Consider the following 22,655-nt stretch of genomic DNA (forward strand, 5'->3'; position numbering starts at 1 on the left):
ATTATTCCTCTCATCGTCTCTTTCAGCCCCTTGCACTCAATCTCTATACCACAATATATATCTATACAATAGCTGATCGATATTCAAAATGATTCATCTGGCTGGAAATGGCTGCAGACCAGTTAAATCTCTTCTTTGGCACTTAACTGGTTATCACCACTAAAAATTAGCAGTTAACGCCTAAGGTTAAAACGGCTATTTTGGGGAGCAGAGTCAGCACTTAACCGACCAGGGTAACCATATAAATGGGGCTCTTTATTTTATTTTTTTTGTTACATTTGTACCCCGCACTTTCCCACTCATGGCAGGCTCAATGCGGTTTACATGGGGCAATGGAGGGTTAAGTGACTTGCCCAGAGTCACAAGGAGCTGCCTGTGCCTGAAGTGGAAATCGAACTCAGTTCCTCAGTTCCCCAGGACCAAAGTCCACCACCCTAACCACTAGGCCACTCCTGCACTCCATGGGTTATGTGGTAACCCATGGCTGGTTAAGTACTGAATATTGACTTAACTGAAACCAAATATTAATGCCGAAGTCTGTACATGGCCCGGCATTGAATATCTGGGAATCACTCTCACACACATACTATTTATAACATGACATTTAAATAATGTGATGGTGGTGAATTGTTATTGTCCTTCAATGATATAATACAAAAATATACATGTAAGCCATAATTTATAACAGGGACTTACATATACCTTAGCATTCTTACCTACTGGCATTAGAGCTGCTCAAAATCGTGCATAACCTCTGACTAATCTTTTGCGACCTGAGGCTTGAAGGAGTGGATAATAGTGGAGATTTGCTCACCTGCCTTTCTCGAAAATCCACCTCCCCTGTGAGAATGAATACTTTCTCCTTTCTTGCTGTTGTGCATGCACATTCATAAAATTTGAAGCATAGATGTTCAAATGGTGCCGGATATGTTAATATGTTCCCAATCTGGAAACAGATTATTTGGCCAAGTTTCTTTATAAAATCGCCAGCACTTTTGTGCGCGCAGCTTATACACATGCATCTTTGGGCTCAGCTGCTGTTCCATGACTCTGACGTGGGTGGTTGGTTTGGTGCTTACCCTAATTGTATAAATGACCTCCTTTATTGTTATTCCCTTGATGTTTTGTGAGGTTTTTTTTTTTTTACCATTTTGAAGTCTGAATCTGAAATAGTAGATGAAATCAGAAAGTGACTACCCCATCCAGTTTGCCCAGCCATGAATATTTACAAGAGAATTCAGAAAACCCTACCTGTTTCAGCATATACTGGTTTTCCCTAGTGTTGCGTAAGTTGTTACCTCACTAGGGCGGGGCTTTACAAACTGTACATTTCTCACACTTCCAGCCTGCTTCAAGAATCTTCTGTCTGTGCTGTGTCAGAAGTGTTCTACTATTTCAATTTTGAGTGGTGGGCAAATTTCAGTGAGCCTGTTGGTCAGGTGTCCAACACAAGCTTTTAGCCAGAGCCTCACAAAGAAGAACAGTTATGGGGATACTTTATTCAGAGGTATGTGCAATTTACAAAATGCAGAATGGAAACGTCAGCTGTGTTGATATTTGTCATTCGATTTCTTCACAGATACTTATTCGTGGAATATTAAACAATACAACATCTAACATGTTTAAGAATTTCTTAAGGTGATTACAGCACCTGAAATAGATAAATTCATTACACTGTACTTTAAATGAGATTATTGGAATGAACTAGCAAGAATAAATGAGTCTGTCATTACCTGTTCCCACTTCCTACATGTATTTCACTCATTCATCAGGTTAAACCAGATTCTGTGTGAAAGTAGTAAGCTGGCTTGTTTAAGACTGATCACTTGATTCAGTAGCTAAGAGTTGGGAGGAACTTGCTAAATCTTAGCATAGATGGAATGACATTTGATTGAAGTCAAACAAAATAGGACTGGAAAAGGAACAGCAACATGTAATTTATACTAGATTGTCTCATATTTTGGTGACATAGATCATTTTCTTTGCTACTTCTGATTCTAAATGATAAAAAGTAAACTGCATGATTCTATGTAATGGTATATCGAAAGCTGAAATTAATCAATACTTTTGCACTGTAGCAACTGAGCACATTTACATTGTGCCTAAACTGAACAATTGATTTTTCAGAAAAAATGTGAAGGATTTTCTATTATCTTGTCCAGTTTTTGTTTTAGTGATCTGGGAGCTGCCTTTTTATGGGCGGGAGAGAGGAAGGAAGGGTAAGCACTGCAGGGTTTCTTTGATTTGTGTGTGATAGAGCTTTTAAAAGGAGAAAGCTTGTGGGTTAAATTCATTCTGTGTCTATAGAATAATACATTGATTGATGGGTGACATACGGGCTCATTTTCAAAGCACTTAGCCTCCCAAAGTTCCATAGAAACCTATGGAACTTAGCCTCCCAAAGTGCTTTGAAAATATGCCTCATAGTATTTGAAGAAAAATGTTTTTTTTCAAAAGGGCATTATGTTGCTGTAAAGCATTTTATGATTAGTGGTGTTTGATGGCTCCCAGTCACACTCTCTGTTTCTCACCCACCCCAATAACATTTTTTGATATATAGACCATTATCCCAATTAAGAGGGTGCAGGGAAACTTCACAAGTCAATTAGGGATTCACATCAACAAGTGAGTAACTCTAAACTCAGCAATAGGTCAGTTGAAGTACTTTTGAAGGTCATTGACAAATTAACATAAAATACTCCAAATAAATTTCAGGGACTTGAAGTTGGAATAAGCATCCCCATTTTATAAACAACCTTAAATAAAAACATTAAGATATAGACAGCAGTCCAGTAGCAGGATCAGGTCTATCCAATCTGTTGTATTCCCTGCTACATATATGATTATATCCCCATTAGTGGCAATGAGTTCCGGAGCTTAACTATTCGTTCAGTTAAAAAGTATTTCCTCCTGTTCATTTTAACAGTAGTACCATGTAACTTCCTTTAATGTCCCCTAGTCTTTGTACTTTTTGAAAGAGTAAAAAATTGATTTACATTTACCCATTCTACATCACTCAGTATCTTGTAGACCTCCATCATATCCCCACTCAGTCATCTCTTTTCCAAGCTGAGGAGCCGTAATCTTTTTCTCATATGAGAGGAATTCCATCCCCTTTATCATTTTTTTGTTCTTTGAAACTTTTCTAATTCTGCTGTATCTTTTTTTAAGATATGGCAACAAGAATTGCTCACAATACTCAAGGTGTGGTCGCACCATGGAGCAATGCAGAGGTATTATAATATTCTTGGTCTTATTTTCTATTCCTTTCTTAATAATTCCTAGTATTTTGTTTGCTTTTTTGACTGCCACCATACACTGAGCAGATTTTAGCATATTGTCAATGATGACACCCAGATTTTTTTTCATAGGTGCCAACTCCTGGGATGGAACCTAGCATCAAATAACCTATGATCTGGATTATTCTTCCCAATGTGCATAACTTTGCACTTGCCCACATTAAATTTCATCTGCCATTTGGATGCCCATTTTTCCAACTTCCTAAGGTCTTCCTGCAGTTTTTCACAATCTGCATGCATTTTAACAACTGTGAATAGATTTGTGTTGTCTGCAGATTTAATCACCTCACTCTCCCATTTCCAGATCACTAATAGATATATTAAATAGTACTGGTCCCAGTACAGATCCCTGGAGCACTCCACTATTCACCCTTCTCCACTGAGAGAATTGGCCATTTAACCCTACCCTCTGTTTTCCATCCATCAACCAATTCCTATTCCACAACAGAACATTGCCTCCTATCCCATAAGTTTTTAATTTTCGCAGGAGTCTCTCATGAGGGACTTTGTCAAACCGTTTCTGAAAATCTAGAAACACTAAATCAACCATCTCACCTTTATCCACATGTGCAGTCACACATTCAAAGAAATGAAGCAAATTGGTGAAGCACGACTTCCCTTGGCTGAATCCATGTTGAGACTGTCTCATTAAACCATGTTTATCTATGTGTCTCCTACCATGTCAGCCATTGGTCAGAAGAAACAGCCCTTGATCCAGAAGTTGTGGATGTAATTACAAGTTGTACTGCTATGGATTTACAGCCTGTCTCACTGACACAGACTACTCAATAATTACCATGGATTCTTTTGGATTCGTATTAGAGAAATGAAACCTTTATTAGAGATGCTAAAATCTACAATGATTAAGATATATATATATATATAATGATTAAGCTATATACACACAATGATTAGCTATATAAACAATCATTACATCACTGGTCTCTACATCTAAGCAATGCTAAAAGTTCTTAGACCAGGAAAAGAAGCAATAATACACTATATATACAACATCACTAGTCCTTACATCATCCAGGCTCTTAACATCAGCTGGAGGGGCCCGGTTCACGAGAGCCAGGAGCTTCTTTGACCAGGAACAAGTCCTCTGCACAGTGTGTCCACTCACAGATGAGCCCCAAAGTTCTGCTGCAACAAGGCCCCCTTTTTATTAAGCTTAGAACTCATGTTCAGAACTAAGGAAAATTACAGAATGCTTGAGAATAGGTAAACAAGCCATACTGTGGGAACATGGTCACATGTTTTCCAAGTCCAGGTGGCCAGGCTGAACTTCCGAAAACAAGCACCATCCTACCAAATTAATTAGAGGTAAGTCTTGTATTTACAAGGAAAGTTACTTTTGGTCAAAGACAGAAGGTTTCAGAGTTCATTATCGATCAAAGCAGGGTTGAAAAGCCATCCTTTTTACATCTTTCCTTACACAAGTCAAGTCTAGTACCTTAGGACCGCTAGAGGTTTCTACAGTTCTCAGTGAAATAGAACCCTGGAGATCTCTGCATAAAGTTTATGTAAAGAAGAGATAGCAGATTGGTAGGGATCAATCAGATGTTTATTGGAGTACACAAATGGAGAAGCTGGACAAGGATCTGATAGAAGATATCCATAAGCTTGGTATGAAAGGGGAGGCACAATTGGTGGGAGATTTCAACTTGCCTGATGTGGATTGGACTGTTCCGTCAGCAGAATCCAAAAGAAGTCGAGAGATCATGGATGCCTGTCAAAGTGCCTTTCTCAGACAAATGGTGACAACCCACAAGGGAAGGAACAATTCTGGATCTATTCTTTACAAATGGAGGAAGTGTTTCCAATGTCTGAGTGGGTACCCACTTAGGTAATAGTGATCATCACACAACATGGTTTGATTTAAGAGCAAAAGAGGAGTGCAGACACAAAAAAATCTCAGACATACTGATGTTGGTAAAATGGGGGAATACCTGAAGAAGGAGCTGATGGCATGGGTAGGCATAGGAGAAGTGGAAGTGCAGTGGTCCAAACTGAAAGCCTCTATAAATATAGCAACAGATCTTTATACAAGGAAAGTAAGCAAAAGCAAGAGAAACAGGAAGCCTATATGGTTCTCCAAACAAGTGGCTGAAAAAATAAGAGCAAATACAGAAGAACGCAACAAGAGGATCACGGAAAAGATTACCGGATTAAACTCAAAGAAGCGAAGAGGGAAATATGGCAAGCAAGAGCACAGGCAGAAGAAAAAATGGCTAAAGATGTAGAGAGAGGTGACAAGACCTTTTTCAGATATATTGGGGAAAGGAGAAAAGATAGGAATGGAATTGTAAGACTGAAAGTTGCTGAAAATAGCTGTGTGGAGAGTAATGAGGATAAAGAGAATGTGCTAAACAAATACTTCACTTCTGTGTTCACAGAAGAAAATCCTGAAGAAAGACCGCAGTTGGCTGCCAAGGGCATATCTGGGAATGGAGTGGATATTGCACCGTTCACAGAAGAAAGCGTTTATAAACAGCTTGAAAATCTAAAAGTGGACAAAGCTATGGGGCTGGATTGGATACATCCCAGGATAGAGAGGTTGCTCAGAGAAGCCCTGGCGGGACCTCTTAAGGATTTAATAGATCTTTAGAGATGGGAGAAGTTCCATGGGATTGGAGATGAGCTGATGATGTCTCTCTTTACAAAAGTAGAGACAGGGAAGAAGTGGGAAACTGCAGGTCAGTAAGCCTCACGTTGGTGTTAGGGAAAAATATAATGAAGTCGCTGCTGAAAGTAAATATAGTTAACTTTCTAGATGCCAACAGGTTGCAGGATCCGAGGCAACATGGCTTTTCCAAAGGAAAATCCTGCCAAATGAATCTGATTGGCTTCTTTGACTGGGTGACTAAAGAACAGGATAAAGGACATGTGCTAGACGTAATCTACTTAGATTTCAGCAAAGCCTTTGATACGGTCTCTCACAGTAGACTCATGAATAAGCTGAGAGGGCTGAACTTAGGACCCAAAGTGGTGAACTGGATTGGATACTGATTGACCGACAAGCGACAGAGGGTGGTGGTAAATGGAATCCGCTCGGAGGAAAGGAAGGTGAGTAGTGGAGTGCCTCGAGATATTACTGAAGGGTTAGAAGGAAAAGTTTGCCATTTTGCAGATGACACGAAGATAGCCAATAGAATGGATACCCTCGAGGGAGCACAAACCATGAGAAGGAATCTCCAAATGTTGGAAAAATAGTCAAGGGTCTGGCAGTTAAAATTTAATGCAAAGATGTGCAGAAATCCAGAAGAGTTGTACCAGATAGGAGGGGAGAGACTGGTAAGCTTGGCTCAGGAGAGGGACCTTTGGGTGATGGTGTCTGAGATCTTAAGGCAATGAAACAATGCGACAAGGTGCTGGCTGTGGCCTGAAGGATGCTAGGCTGCATAAAGAGGGGTAAAACCAGCAGAAGAAAGCGGTGATGATGCCCCTGTATAAGTCATTGGTAAGTCCCCACTTGGAGTATTGTCAGTTTTGGAGGCCATATCTTGCTAAGGACGTAAAAAGACTTGAAGCAGTTCAGAGAAAAATGACAAAAATGATATGGGGTTTGCATAGCAAGACATATGAGGAGAGACTTCCTGAGCTGAACATGTATACCTTGGAGGAAAGGAGAAATAGGGGTGATGTGATACAGATGTTCAAATATTTGAAAGGTAGCATTAGAGGACATGAATTGAGGTTGAAGGGAATATTGTCAGGAAATATTTTTTCACCAAGATGGTGGTAAATACCTGGAATGCCCTTCCGCAGGAGGTGGTAGAGATGAAAATGGTAATGAAATTCAAAAATGTGTGGGATAAACTCAAAGGAATCCTGTTCAGAAGGAATTAATCCAAAGAAGTCTATCTGAAATTAGGTGGCAACACCAGTAATTTGGAAGCAAAGCCAGTACTGGGCAGACTTCTATGGTCTGTGCCTTGATTGTGGCTGGACAGATTCAGCTTCAGAAGTTGAAGAACAAGGCCAGTACTGTGCAGACTTCTACGGTCTGTGCCCTGATCGTGGATGAATAGATTTGAGTGGGCTGGAGTGCAGCTTTCCAGGGGCTTCAACATCAACTTCAGGAGTTTTAGTACAAGGACAGTGCCTGGCAAACTTCTACAGTCTATGCCCTGAAAATGGCAAGGACAAATCAAGATCAACTTACGTAATAAGTTTATCTTGTTGGACAGACTGGATGAACTATACAGGTCGTTATCTGCCGTCATCTACTATGTTACTTGTATTAGTTACAAAAAACAAACCCCAATGCCTAACACAGCCAGGTCTCTAACATTCTCAGTGAAGTAGAACCCTAGGGGCCTCTGCATAAGGTTTATGTAAACCATTGGTCCCTAATAGCATAAATTGTTCAGTTTGGGTACAAACTCAGTCTGTTTGACATACCACCAAATTGCCCATCAAGAATATCTTGGCCAAAATTAGCATCAGGAAGTACTTATCAGAGAGCACTTCGCCCTCTTAGAGACCAATACTGTTGTACCCATTCACAAGGAAAACAGGATGGCGAATTTTACTCCAAGTATTTCCAGGACACAAATAAAATAGAGGTATTCTGTCTCATCCTATAACTAAGAGCACTGAACACATTTTTTTAAGCAAAGTTCAAGATGATTTCTCTAGGTACCTTAATTCTCTTCCTTCAGAAAGATATTGGTTATGTTCTCTGGACCTAAAAGATGCAAACAACCAAAGAGAGGTATATTTGCAGCCAGTGGAAGTATATTTCAGATTTGTAATAGGGAACAGTCACTGCCATTGTGTCCTGCCATTCGCCTGAGCATTAACATCATGTTTATTCACAAACTCCTAGATTCTATATAGCGTGAGATAAGTTGCACGCACAAATCCAGTCGTATTCTGTATTTGCACATACAACTTAATTAGTTAACAAGCCAATCAGTGCTGATAATTGCCACTTAAACAATTATTGACACTAATTGGCATTAATTAGAATTTATGAGCACAACTGTCTAAGCGTATTCTATAACATGATGTGCATAAATTCTAAGTTGAATAGTTGCAAAGGGAGTGTGCAATGGGCAAATCATGGGTGTTTCTAAAATCTATGTGCCTTTTTATAGAATACACCTCATCTGCGCTTAATTTAGGCATCTGCTTTTACACCAAGTTTTACTTTGCATAGCTGGCTACGATTAAATTTAGTTTTGCTGATGTGTACTTAGAGTATTGTATAAACTGCATGGAAGTAGGCTTATTCTATAAAGTACACCTAAATTAAGATGTACTTTATAGAATATGCCTAGGTGTATTTCATTTCAGCGCAGATTTTATAGGCGTAATATATAGAATCTAGTCCAAAATGTCTAACCAATGTAGCGACACAGCTACACAGCCTGGGAATGCTTGTGTTCCCTATCTGCATGATTGGTTAGTCAAGAGTCTATCTCAGGAAAGGGCTTCAGAGATCCCATGCACATGATCTTCTGGGAAATGGAATCATTAGGAATTGTCATAAATTACCTAAAATTTTACTTGAGCACCTCACATCAAATGGAATTCATAGGAGCTTTGCTAGACATGACTCAGTTGAAAGAATTTCTTCCACCAGAAGGGCTCTCCATGCTGATGTCTATAGTGTAGGAGATTTGAATTAATCAGTGGACAACTTCATGGGGCATGTTGAGGTTCTCGAAATGGGAAAAAGCCCAGTGGATCTTGTGCTCACAGTGGACTCAGGCCATTCAGAGCTCATTGGATGTGATCTATGTCATCAAACCTCTCAAAGACTCTCTATCCTGGTGGATGGACCAATGAAAAGTAAGTAGTAAATTTAAAACAAACTGGAGAAAATATTTCTTTGCTCAATGTGTAATTAAACTCTGGAATTCATTGCTAGAGAAAGTGGTAAAAGCAGTTAGCCTAGTAGGTTTTAAAAAAAGGTTTGGATAATTTACTTAAAAAAAGGTCATAACCTATTATTAAGATGGACTCTACTGCTTATTTCTATGATAGGTAGTATAAAATTGTTTTCTGTTTGGGATCTTGCCAGATACTTGTGACCTGGATTGACCACTGTTGGAAACAGGATACTGGGCTTGTTGGACCTTCAATCTGTCCTTATATGGCAATGCTTATGTTCTTATGCTCTTATGAAATATGGCCAAAAGAATTCCTTTTCCTATTTCTTTTGTACAAATTATCTTCACCAAATTGGACTGGAGAGTCCATATAGATGCATTCACATTGAAAGTCTCTGGTCATCACAAGAAAAACTTTATCACAAAAATTTACTGGAGTTAAGGGCAGTATGAAATTCTTCTGAAGATGTTCAGAGGCTGCTTAGGCAATAAAATTATTCATCAGCAAGCAGTGAAGAACAGGTTCTTCATGAACTGGGAGACTGTCAGAATGTGGAAGTGGTATGATTCTTGGAGTCACATATCTAACAGAAAAGCTAAGCCATGTACTTCAACCACAAAAGTAGCAAGTTTGACTTTTTATGAGTGTGGAACATCCATGATAGACCTCTTTGCATCTCCTCAGAACAGGAAATTCCTTTAGTTCTGCTCTAGTGTAGAAATTCACAACAGAGAAGCCTCAATTACCATCCTCCTAGATTGGGGAAGGTCTTCTGTATGTGTGATTCCACTCATAGGGTGTATTTTACTAAAGATTAGCTCTTGTTATCTGCAGCAGGGCCTATTTTATTCTTATGGGCCCTGCTGCAGTTAACTCGAGCTAAATCTTTAGTAAAAGACCCCCTTAGAGAAGACTTTCATAGCTCCCTTTTGACCAAGGGAGGTGTGGTTTCCTCTCTTTTAGGAGTTACCTGTAAGTAGGCCAATGAAATGTGGAATTCTCCAACATTGATTGCTTAGGCACAAGGTACACTTGCATTCCAACATCAAGTTCTTCTTTGCCTGGATATTAAGAGGATAACAATGGTTGTCCTGGATCTGTCTGAGAACATCACAAATCTTAGCTGTTCTTATGGTTTTAAGTAAAAGAGGTTTGCTGTGTGGTATTCCTTTTACATCTTTGTGAATACCTTTTACATCTCTGAGTCAGAGTTAAAAATGAACTCTATTAGCATTCACCTTAATGCAGCTGACATATCACCATGTAGAAGATGAATCCCTTTAGTTGCTCACTTTATGCAAGGCTTGCTTCCTATTGAATAGACCCATCAAGCCATCCACTCTGTCATTACATCTCAACATTGTTCTAATTTAGCTGGTGAAATCTCACTGTTCAAAGTACTTAAGTAAAAATAAATGTATTTGTTAGTACTTAAAAGTTCAGGAAAATACACATACCTGTTTTGTTTTTTTTTAATTAAGTAGAAGTAAAAAAAAAATAAATAAAAGTAATTCCCAATTATAGTACTTTTTGAGTAAAAGTACTGAGACTACAATGAATGCAACTGCTATCAATGTTTTATCCCAACAATTTTATTACTCAACCATTCAATCCAGCAGTAAGTGAGACTAGGGTGAAAGGTCACAATCACCACACTAGATACAGCCGCAGCCATGGGCAGGAGCGAACCAAACCTGCCCTGACAGATGCCTGCTAGACCACCAGGGATTCAGGGAGGCACCAGGGGGCTTACAGGAATGCAGGAGGGGCCACAGGAAAGGGTCCCAGAACATTTTCATTTTGTTGTGTCCTATGATGAAAATAAAAGGGGGGGGGGGGGTCTTGAAAAAAAATGAACATTCCTATAAACAACATGGGAAACAAAAATGTTCTGACTGCCCATCCCTATTACTTGAGCCTTCATAGATCAAACTCATTCCCTGAGAACTAGGAGCTTTTTTTTACCAAGTATAGACATATGACTTCTCTCCAACTGGAAGATAGCTATACATGTGGCACTCCCTGCAAAAACCTCCATCTCACTGCTGGATTGCTGTCTACATCTTGGTATTGAGGAGTTCTTCAATTATTTAAAAATTGCTAAGGGAGTAGGGATACTTAAACTAACTTAAAGACCCTTAAGCTTATTAGGTATCCTGTATGTTATGTTCGCTTCAAGTCGAACTGCAGGAACCTAGAAACGTACCTATTCCTAAGGGGTAATAACTTGTTGGTGAAGATGCCCAATTAAACCTTGAGGTGCACATTTTCCTCCCTATCCTCTTAGTTGGTTTAATAGCTTTTAAAGCAAAAGCCTGGGGTGGGTGGGAGTTGGGGTGGAAGTATTAAATACTAAACTGAAAGTTTTGGTTGCTAAGCTGTGCCTGAACTGGCTTTAATAAACACAACAGGAATTTTGCTGTGTAGCTATGCCGTAACTGACTATGAAGCATATTTTCAAAGCACTTAGACTTACAAAGTTCTATAGGTTACTGTTTAACTTTGTAAGTCTAATTGCTTTGAAAATACGCTTCTATATAAACACAGAATTTATGAGTTTAACCCAAATCTTTCTTTTCCCCAAGCTTTAATACGATTTCCCAGGAGGTGCATAACTCACAAGTGCCGATTCCTTCTCAGCACTCCATCAAGATTAAGGATTACTTGTCAATACCACTATGATGCCATCCACTGCTGCCTTCCATCTCTTCTTGACTCATGCGAAAGCAGCATCTGGATGACATCATTGGAAGGCATGGAAGCTAGCCTAGTTTTGTAATTTATCAGTATAATCAAAATCCCATTTTCCTATCTGAGGTTTTTTTTTTTTGGGGGGGGGTGGGGGGGGGGGGGGGCTTGGTTATAAGCCAAAATCAGAAGCTCTAATTATAACCCACATTCTTATAGCACTATCCTTTTGTTATGCTGAAATAGATTGGCTCCCAAGAGCAGCCTTATAAAATAATACTTTTAATTGCAACTTCAAACCTTTCTGAGGTGAACGGTAAAGATCATGTAGGAGGATGGGTGAAAAATAAAAGCTGTCAGCAGATCTGTAAGAGAAATGAGCCCTGTAAGGTTTAATAACTGGTTTATCAAGCTACTGGGAAAATATTTCTCTACCTAGATCTTTATCACTATCACAGTGCACACAGCCAATTCTATGAAGAGCAAAATGTGAGATTCACAGCAAACATTTTCCACCTCTACAACTTGCAACAGTAGCTGGATGTGGATCTAATGTTTTAAATCACTTTTTATTACTACATAGAAAAACAGACTTAACTGAGTTTGGCCTAGCATTTTCTAACCGGAGATATTATAGAATATTAAGCCTACAAGTGTATCCTTATTACTTAGGGCTCCTTTTAGTAAGCTATGGTAAGTACTAGCATGTGCTTACTGCAGCTTAAAAGAGCTTACCACAGGTTGCGCTGAGGCATCCTACGTTAAGTTACGAATGTGAACTCACAAAGCACATGCTAAAATAAAATTTTTCTGGGAGAGAGCATTCTGGGAGCACAGAATGTGCTAATTGTGCTAAGCTGCGCATCTGCATTACCACATGCTAACCGATTAATATAGTGTTAGTGCATGAGCCCTTACTGCGTACAAAATAGATAATGGCTGCACGCTAAAGGCAACATTAGCATGTGCACACAATAAAGATCTACTGCTGTTATACTGAATTAGAAAATCATTCACATAAGAAAGTATCTTCGGACCATCAGAGGCGGTACTCCACTGCTCATTTAGTGGTTCAGTAGTAGTTTCCACCTTTTCTCACCATCGGTCCACTTTTCAAAATTAATGTACTTGAAAACACTTCATAAATTCTTGAAATTGCAAGAAATATGTACTTATCTTAATCAGTGGTTTCAGGGGACTTAAAATCCAATCCTGCATACAAATCTCATGGAGCAATACACCGACACATGTTTCACTTCTACTTTTTCAAGGCAAGCCCCTGAAATAAAGAAATCAATAAAGAATCTCAACATATTTAAAAAAAAAAAAGGTGTACCATTCATCATGATGATCGTATACCTTTTAGTCTCAGAACTGATTACTTAATTCTTCACTCCTTACACCAACGTGGCCGTGGCGTTTGACTCAACTTCTAAAAGCCTGTTTAGTATAGTGCTGTCTGGTGTCTAAATTTTGCAGAGATCAGCCAGCTTTGTGTATATGTAACTTATTCCCTTATCTATGATCTAGCAGGGCAAACAGCTAGCCTTTGTCTTCTTGGCCTTTTGAGGGACAAGTTAGCAAGCAGGCTTAGCCCAAGTCATGAGCTATAAAATTTGGAAATGATAACATGCGTCTGCTTCAGGGCCAGTCCTAGGGTCTCTGGCGCCCCCCTGCAGACTATGAGTTGGCGCCCACGCCCCCCAGCAGACTATGAGTTGGCGCCCACGCCCCCCAGCAGACTATGAGTTGGCGCCCGCGCCCCACCCCCAGCATCTCCTTTCTCTCTTTTCCCACCCTGCCCCTGTCCAGCGATTTTCCTTCGCCCCATCCCCTGCCATACCACGCTGCACTTGGTGCTTTAAATCTTTAATTTACCTCCGTTCCAGCAGCCGCGTCATTTGAAAGCCCTGCCCCGTCTCTAGCCTTCCCTCCCTTCATGAGTTCGTTCCCTCAGAGTCCCGCCCTCGAGGACATGACCTCAGAAGGCGGGACTGCGAAACGAACTCATGGAGGGAGGGAAGGATAGAGACGGGGCAGGGCTTTCAAATGACGTGGCTGCTGGAACGGAGGTAAATTAAAGATTTAAAGCACCAAGGGCGGCGCGGTATGGCGGTGCAGCGCTGCAGCGGTGCCCTTGAAGGCAGGCATCCCCCTGCGGTGCTTACCCCGCTTACCAGGTTTGACATGCAGCAAGTAAAAATTGGCGCGTGTCCATTTTGTGCCTCGACCTTACCACCAGCCATTGACTTAGCAGTAAGGTCTCTCGGGTGAACCATGTGGTAATTGCCTACACATGTCAAGTCAGAGTTACCGCCCGATTTTCACCATGCACCAGAAAATAAAATATATTTTCTAGCGCACGTGAGTGAACACGCGCCAAAAATGAATTACCGCATGGGCCACATGGTAGCCGGGCAGTAGTTCCAAATTGGCATGTGTTGGGTGCACTTAAGCGCCTACATGGCTTAGAAAAAGGGCCCCTCAGGCCATTAGGTTCAACTGAATCTAAATAAAATCCAATTTTGTTCCTTGTAATTAAAATTTTGCTCATGATTGCCACCCTCCCACCCACTGACTGCTGAGTCAATAATTCACCAATGTAAATCAGCTATTGAATGGCCTAACATTAACCAATGCTTCACCAATGGTGTATCTTCAACATGAACTGATATTTTAGATTTATGTTTTGTTAAATGAATCTTTATTGGTCTGCTGCTCCTGCTGACATATATTTTATCACAAGGACATTGTATGATATAAATGACATTTCTTGTAGTACAATTAGTATTCCTACTCGCATAAATTGTATAAAGATGTATGAGGATCAGTCCAGCAGTTACCTTCCATTGTAAGCTGGCACCATTGAGAAGCTCCACAACAACTATGTGTAGCGGTCATTTCAGTCACTATTTCTCCTAGATTTAAATTTAATCATTTCCCCTATAGTTCTTCCATGCTGCAAAGCCACTACAGGACGGTCATGGAAACAGGGATTTTGTTGAAGAACGTGCATGCCTGCAATATGAATCCTGATGCTTGAGAATAGGGCATAACATATCCAGAGAGTGCATCGCAGATCCACTGAGAAATCTAGTCCCAGGGTGTGAGAGAGTAGTCTTCCTGGTCTATCTTGAGCACAAATGACATTTTAAAGATTTTTGCTGAAAGGAATTCCTGTTTTTTCACTCTCTTGAGTAGAAAAGTGAGTTCCCCAGTTTGCCCTTCCTTGTAGGATTTTTCTTTAAAAGTCCATGGCATTGGACACTGACAGTATTGTGGAACAGAAGATTTAGTTGAGTATACCTTACAGAGACATCTGAAAGGATTCTGGGGTATCCAGCATGGGACCCTGAGGAACAGAGAAGTATGGCGAAGAGAGGAGCATACCTTGAAGGGAATCCTAGTCATATCAAAGGACTAAAACAAGGACTTTGACTTATACTTTTTGCCCTTCTTGTTTTGTTTGATTTTTATCCCTCATATACTAATATTTGGGAATCACCAAAAAGGATGTTTTACTTAATGATACCCCAGCAGTTTAGAATGCTTTTACTTGTCACACCAGCTTAAGCTTTGCGGTGTTTGCCTCCACTGTGCCAGCTAGACCTTCAACTGTTATGACTGGTCAATTTTCGCTGCTTCATCTCCATTTTCTAAGTGTACAGTGTTTTCTTTTGTTTATATAGCATCTCCTGGACTATTCTCACCCTATGAACAACAGGACAACTACAGATGAAAACACTGTACCAGGCAAAAACCATGTCTCTTGCTTTGTTTTTGCAAGGTTTTTATGTAATATTCAGGTTCACAGAAGTGTTTAAATTTGATTGTATAGGGGCTGCTGCCTCCTTTTAAGCGGGGAAGTGGGAGCAGTGGTGTGAGACAGCTGACCAGAGCTCCCAGGCTCAGCAGCTTACTGGGGAAAGGCAGAGCCACTAAGTTCCAGGATACATTAGAATAGGTTGTCAAAAATCCAGCACTAGCCAACAATCTGCATCTTTCAACTGAGTAACTTGGTAGCTCTAGGAAAAGTGTCATCACAGCTTCATTGTTAGACTTTATTGGACCCTCTTCCAGGGGATTGAAGAAGTTCAATGAGACCCTCCCTCCTGCTAGTCTGTGATGCTATCAAGTGTGCTGCTGCCTTGGATGTTGAAAAAGCATGCCAACAAGCTCATGTATAGAAACCGTGTTGACATTGCAACATGTAGGGTGAGACAGTAGCCTGGACCAGATTAAGAAGCTTGTCAGCCTAGAAATGTCCTGTATACTCTTTACCAACCCTGCTTGGAAAGTATTATTCAAAATTGCTGAGGTTAGGGGGTTTGTGGTGGGGGAGGGGGAGGTTGTGGGGTAGGGAGGAAATGGTAAGAAGGCATCTCAGCCAACCCACAATAACAACTAGTTGGATACATAAAAAGCAGGATGAAGCAAACACTGAAATTAAGGGCCCCCAGGCAGCAATGTTTGAAAGGGTCTTCAGAGTAGGGAAGTCTACCTTAGAAGATTTGGTTGCAAATGTAAGTGCCCCCTCCCTCTACACAGGCAGGACTGCTTGAGAAGAATTTACATCATTGATACCAATTCCAGGGACAGCCACAGTGTGAGGCTCCAGGCCAAGGAAAAGTGGGGGAAAGGGTAACCGCTAGTAGGTATGAATGACGTCTATAATCCTGCTAGAGGCTAGTTCTGATTAATCTGGAAGCCCATAGATCTGAATCAGATTGAGGTGATGAAAATCAGAAGAGTGTACAGGTAATAGCTAAGGTCCCTCTTTACTAAGGCATGTAGTTGCCTATAGGGATATTGTAGGCACGTACACAGTTAACGTACGTACATGGTTAATGTGCATTAAAAACACTAACATGCCTATAATGCAGCATAGTAAACAGGGCCCTAAGTCTTGAATGGTCAGGATTTACCCCAGAGTGATTTGCCCTCTGTACTGATTCACTCTTATTATCTGTCCCAGGCCTCAACCATACCTTATAGCCCTACATCCATTTGCCTCTTCTCCCCTGCCTAGCCTTCTATCAACACACAATTCTCAGAGTGATTCTACACTTCATGTGTACAATTTATTTATGCACTCTTGTATCCCACTATTATCCAAAAACAAGTTTTGGTTCAAAATGACTTACATTTTGGTGGAATTGCAATAATGTTGTGCAAAGTTTAGAGGGCATCTATAGTTCGTGTGCTTATTCATAGAGTTTTTGAATTTGAAGTAGAAAAGGTAGCGGTAGCTTTTGTGTTCAATTGTAGAGTTTTGGTGATATTTATTCATATAGTTTTTGAAGAGGTAGATTTGAAAGGAAGGTGACAATATCTTTGTGATTAGCTGTAGAATGTTTTGAAGAGATGCAAATTGCTTGAATTCATTTCAATAAGACTTTACGCCCATAACGTGAACATAATTTTTTCTTTCTTGTTAAAAATTTAGCCTATCTGCCAGGCTTCATACTTTAATGACTTAAATGAAGTTGAGATGCTGGTGGAGCGGGACAAGAATAATTTAAACATTCAGGACAGCTTTGGTGGGGATACCCCTCTTATCTGTGCTTGCAGACAAGGACACATTAGAATCATCCGTTACTTGTTGGACAGGAAGGCTGATGTGAACATCAGAAACAAGGTGAGATTATAGCATGACAGCCAACAGAAATAAATATATAACAGTAAGATGCAACTATTTATGATTCATGAAAATATTATTGAAAATAACTTGGCATGTTACTAAGTCGATGATTTTCAATACAGTTCTCGGGAATCCTATCAGTCAGGTTTTCAAGATACCCACAACGAATATGCAAGAAATAGTGCATGCACATTTTTTTTTTTTATTTAATCTTTTATTAATTTTCACAAAATTACATAAAGATGATATGAAAATGCTTTAAGAATTCACAATATTCAATGTAATACGGTAAATCTAATAAGAAAAGAAAAATTCAAAATAATTTGTCCACAATGAGAGGATCCAAGAATAGGAAAGAAGCTCCAAGTATTAAATACATGTCAGAAATAAACATTATATAATACATCGCATTGACCAGAAGGATTTTAGGATCATGCAACCTAGACAGTACATTCAACTGGAAGATACCATTTCAGGGGTATCTTTCACATTCTCTCTAGCAGTAATGAATTCTTGTAGTCTTTTGGGACAGGAAAAGAGGTAATTAACTCCATGCAGAGAAATCATACATTTACAAGGAAACTTAACAAGAAAAGTTCCACCAAGTGAAAGAATTTTTGGTTTGAAAACCATCAATTTTTTTCCTCCTGATTTGAGTTTCTTTCGCTACATCTGGGAAGATCTGGATTTTAGCTTCCATAAAGATAGCATTCATTTTCTGGAAATAAGTACGCAATACCAAGTTTTTATCCGACTCCAGTGAAAAAGTAACAAGCAATGTAACTCGATCTGAAATTTCAGACCTTTCAAGAAAATCAGTTAAATTCAAATTTTGCGAATGTTCTGGTATTCCATTTATTGATCGCGTAAATCTTTTAAGATATTGTGTTCACTGGAGGGTGACTTTCTACAGTGCATGCAAATTTTAACTCATGCATATCCACGGTGAATATACTGAAAACCTGACTGAGTGTATCTCAAGCACTGGATTGAAAACCTCTGTACTGGATGTATATGATATGTTTTTTGGTTTATGATTTTCAAATATAGCTTCATATACCAAACCCCAAGTTTGTTGTCTATTATACATTCCATTGTTTCAGATTATACATTTAGACCAGCCACCACTCCTGGAGGTTTGTGGTGGTTAGCCCACACTTCATGGAACTCTCATACAGAAGAATTGCAAGTAGCTACTCATGTTGTTACATTCAGAAAACACCTTAAAGCTTATCTATTCAAGCAGGCCCCGATAATTGCTTGTTAACACCCAATTATCGGCACTGATTGGCTCGTTACATGCATGAATCTGTTATGCGTGTCGATTTCTGCTCATAACTCTAGGCACCATATATAGAATCCAGGGAATAATGCACAATGCAAGTTACATTCTGATTCATATGAAGTAATGAGCTGCTTTACATGCATTTGCATGTTTTGCATCTCATTACTATGTAACCCTTGGTGATCTGTCACCATAGTAGGGCATGAAAAGCAGTGTTAGAGCCCTTTCAGTCACATTAAGGGGCAAATACCACCACTTAAGGCCCCGATGCAGCTTGAAAACTTCCCCCATAATGTCAAGTCATATGGTATGAGTTCAAATGGTTAAAAACAGAGCTGGCGCAAGGCTTCTGGACACCCTAAGCCAGTGGTTCCCAAACCTGGGCCTGGAGGCACCACAGCCAGTCATGTTTTCAGGATATCCACAATGAATATTCATGAGAGATTTGTATGCATTGCCTCCACTGCATGCAAATCTATGACCAGGACTAGGTTTGGGAAACACTGCCCTAAGCAAACCTTTTCTACCCTTGCCACAGCCACAACCTATCTCTCAGCACCTCAAGATTCTGGATATGGCAAAAAGGTAGTGCACAGTGGGACATGTAGTTTAAATTACCTCTCTGTCCCCTGGATGCCCTACTCAAATGGTTCTCCTAGCTCTCATTCACTGTGCTTAATGTCATATCAGATTCCTCTGGCACATGGGGCCAGTCTCACAATATGAGCCACGAGATTATGGGATTTCATGGTTCATGTTGCGAGACTGACCCAGTAGAGCAGGGGAAACTATGCTAATAAATGCCCTCCTACCTAGCAACCCTGGAGACCAGGCCACTGAGGGAAATGCTGGAGTATGAAGGAGGAGGTTATTTAAACTACCTGCCCACTGCCCACTATCTTTTTACTACCTCCAGAATTTCAGCACTATAGGCAACTACCTAGTCAGGTGATGGAAGCACTGGCCCTGGGAAATAACCCTTCTAAATATTAATGCAAATGTTCTTTTTCTTAAATTACAGAAAGAAAGAACATGTTTACATTATGCTGTAAGAAGAAGGTTTACCTTCCTTGACTACCTGTTGATTATCATCCTAATGCCAGTTATGCTAATTGGATACCTTATCATGGTAAGTGTAGCATGTGTTAGAAAGCAGATAAAATGGAGCAGTGAGTGTGGAAATACTGTACCAGGTCAGGGTCGCTGAGAGGGGGGGCAAGATTCCCCAGGCCCAGCCTCCAAGAGGGGTCCAGTGCCAGTGTCTGTCTGTCTCCTGCTCCTGTATGTCGGGACCCAGATGATTGCAATAACCCCGTCCCAGCACACAAGAGCATGAGAGCGACAGACTGAGGGAAGAGCAGGAGCAGGAAGGTAGGGGGTGGGGGGTGGAGGCGGCCTGAGTTGGGAGAGGGCGGCGGTGGCAGCTGCAGCCCGAGTGGAGGGGGTGGCTGCGGTCTCAGTCGCGGCCCTGCCCTGGGCTCAGCTCGGTCTATTATTAAAATGTGGTTCATCAGTTTTCTAATCATGTGCTGCTTTGCTTATACAGATCAAATAGTTTAAAATATATATTTATTATGTAAATATATGACTTTTAAAGGAAAAATAATAACAATACTTTAATCATGGAAATTAGATTGAGGCAGAAATTCTTCTAAAGCTTCCCCTCCCAAATCCCCCTCCCCCCCCCCAAAAAAAAAAAAAAAAACAACACACACACAGACTCCAGAATATTATTTGGAACAAAATTTCCTGTTGTTTTTCCATATTTATGAAAGGGAAAGGATTTGGGGGATTTAACTCATATCTTTTTTCAGTTGCAGTTCAAGGTGAGTTACATTCAGGTACAGTAGGCATTTCCTTATTCCCAGAGGGCTTACAATCTACCCCCCCCCCCCCCCCCAACCACACACCTTTTACAAAGCCATGAGGCAATACCGACATAGCCCATTCACGTTGAATGGGCTGTGTCAGCATTACCGCACTGGCTGCCTCTAGTGTGGCTGTATAACAGGGTGGTGGTAGGGAGTTTAAATTTCTACCTGAGACAATGAAAGATTAAGTGACTGGTAAATCAGATTTAAAGGGTTTTAATGACTATGCAGGATCTTACAGATAACCAGAATGGCAAGTGTTCAAAACAGTACGAAGCTATAAAGCTATAAGAGACTTTAAGTAAAAGAACTTATGAAATATGCAAAATAGAGGTTGCTGGAATACTTGTTCTTGTTTTTATCTGGATCACAGATGTATGGTAAGATAAGGTGGCAATTCGCTCATATACCTAGTGGTCATGGTGTCTTGTGTCAGATTATTATAACCTTTCATCTTTTTATTATACAGTTGGTAAAAGGGTTCCTGGAATTTATCTTACATTACGCTCCCTAGTTCACTCTTTTCCCAGTATCGGAGATATCTGCGTGTAAGCTGTAGAAATAATTGTGGCAAATGTTTCTGCTTGTTTTCCTTTTTATTTATTTATTTAACAGTAGCCCGCCCATCCAAACTTCTGAGCGGGTTACAATAAAACAAACAAACCAGTAATGTCATACAATAACAACAAAACACATATTCTTCATACCCTACAAACAACCCAACCCTTAGACAGACCCACCAACAGCTCTACAAAACAAAAAAGCCTTTAATTGGTTTCTAAACAAAACATAGGAAGAAACCTGCCATAAAGAAAGAGGAAGAGCATTCCATAAACAGGGACCAACCACTGCAAAGGTCAGAGAATGGATCGTAGATACTTGCAAGTGTTACTGCTATTTCCATATTCCATAAAGGACAAGAGGACCATGTGACTCTCTCTTCATCACTTTACCGAAAACTGCTGGCTCCATGTTGGTTCTTGTTCTTACAGCATGGTCGCATGGTCCTCTTGTCCTTTATGGAATATGGAAACAGCAGTAACGCTTGCAAGTATCTACTATCCTGGTGGAGAATTATAGTTTTATTGAGCATTGATACATGGGAATATTAAGTAAAAGGTCAGCGTGAAATACACTTTACAAACAATTATTTCTCTGCAACGGAGGAACTATAGACTTTATCATCTTGCAGCGACTATGAGGAATATGGACTGAGATTTGTATTAGTATACGTAATTTGTTATGTTGTTTGTAGGTGTGAGTGGTTGCAAGAATATGTAGTGATGTTGGTATGTGTTAAAAGTTTTAACATGATAGCAGTAGCAATGTGTTGAATAAAATTTGAGAGAATTATACAGTATTTAATACAAAGAGTCAATATAGATGGCACAATAGCTGTTACACATTTGAATAGGAGCCAAATTATCCATGACTAATTCCAAAGACTCATGCCACCATTCCACAGCCTCAATCAAAGACTTAGGCCCCAAATCACCCATTATAGAACTCCATCCACTAAATAAATCTGAGTGACAAAAAAACAGATCCAAAATATGTCCCCTTTCATGCGTAAGGATGGACACAAATTTCTGCCAACCCAAGCATGACATCAAAAAAAATAAAATCCCAAACTATCAAATCAGATGCAAGCTGATCCACATGTATATTGAAATCACCTAGAATCAAAATATTCTGAGGCAACAAACCAGCAGTCGTGACTGCCTCAATCCATGCTGATAAATGAGAAGCTGAAATCCTCAGTGGGCAGATGATTTCAAAAGCAAACACTCCATAGAAGCAGGAATAACAAAATCTTTACAATGCTGCTACTTTAAAGATAGATTTAAAAACCACCAAAACCCCACTTCCCCTACCCCCATACCTCGTAAACAAGAAATAGCAACATATGCAGGTGGAGTTAACTGAGAAACAGTGGCAAGATCAGAATTGAGCAACCAACTCTCAGTAGTACATAAAACATCAAAAGCAAATCATACAAAACTTGCACCTTATTACAAACAGATCTA

The 22,655-nt window shown here is 40.0% G+C and overlaps 1 protein-coding gene across 2 annotated transcripts in view; it reads left to right on the forward strand.

Annotated features, from left to right (window-relative positions):
* The first annotated feature begins 1,338 nt into the window (after positions 1 to 1,338).
* The window catches only part of ANKRD22 (ankyrin repeat domain 22), a 44,462-nt gene continuing 23,145 nt past the window's right edge, over positions 1,339 to 22,655 (forward strand). The window contains exons 1-3 of one of the 2 annotated variants that reach the window (XM_030203072.1): positions 1,339 to 1,507; positions 17,278 to 17,469; positions 19,779 to 19,886. In XM_030203072.1, coding sequence (XP_030058932.1) covers positions 1,487 to 1,507; positions 17,278 to 17,469; positions 19,779 to 19,886 — 321 coding nt within the window. In that variant the 5' untranslated portion in view covers positions 1,339 to 1,486. The remainder of the gene's footprint in view (positions 1,508 to 17,277; positions 17,470 to 19,778; positions 19,887 to 22,655) is intronic. The other variant, XM_030203073.1, reaches the window with a different exon arrangement.

The sequence above is a fragment of the Microcaecilia unicolor genome, chromosome 5 (assembly GCF_901765095.1).
Source record: "Microcaecilia unicolor chromosome 5, aMicUni1.1, whole genome shotgun sequence".
In the NCBI taxonomy this organism is placed as follows: domain Eukaryota; kingdom Metazoa; phylum Chordata; class Amphibia; order Gymnophiona; family Siphonopidae; genus Microcaecilia; species Microcaecilia unicolor.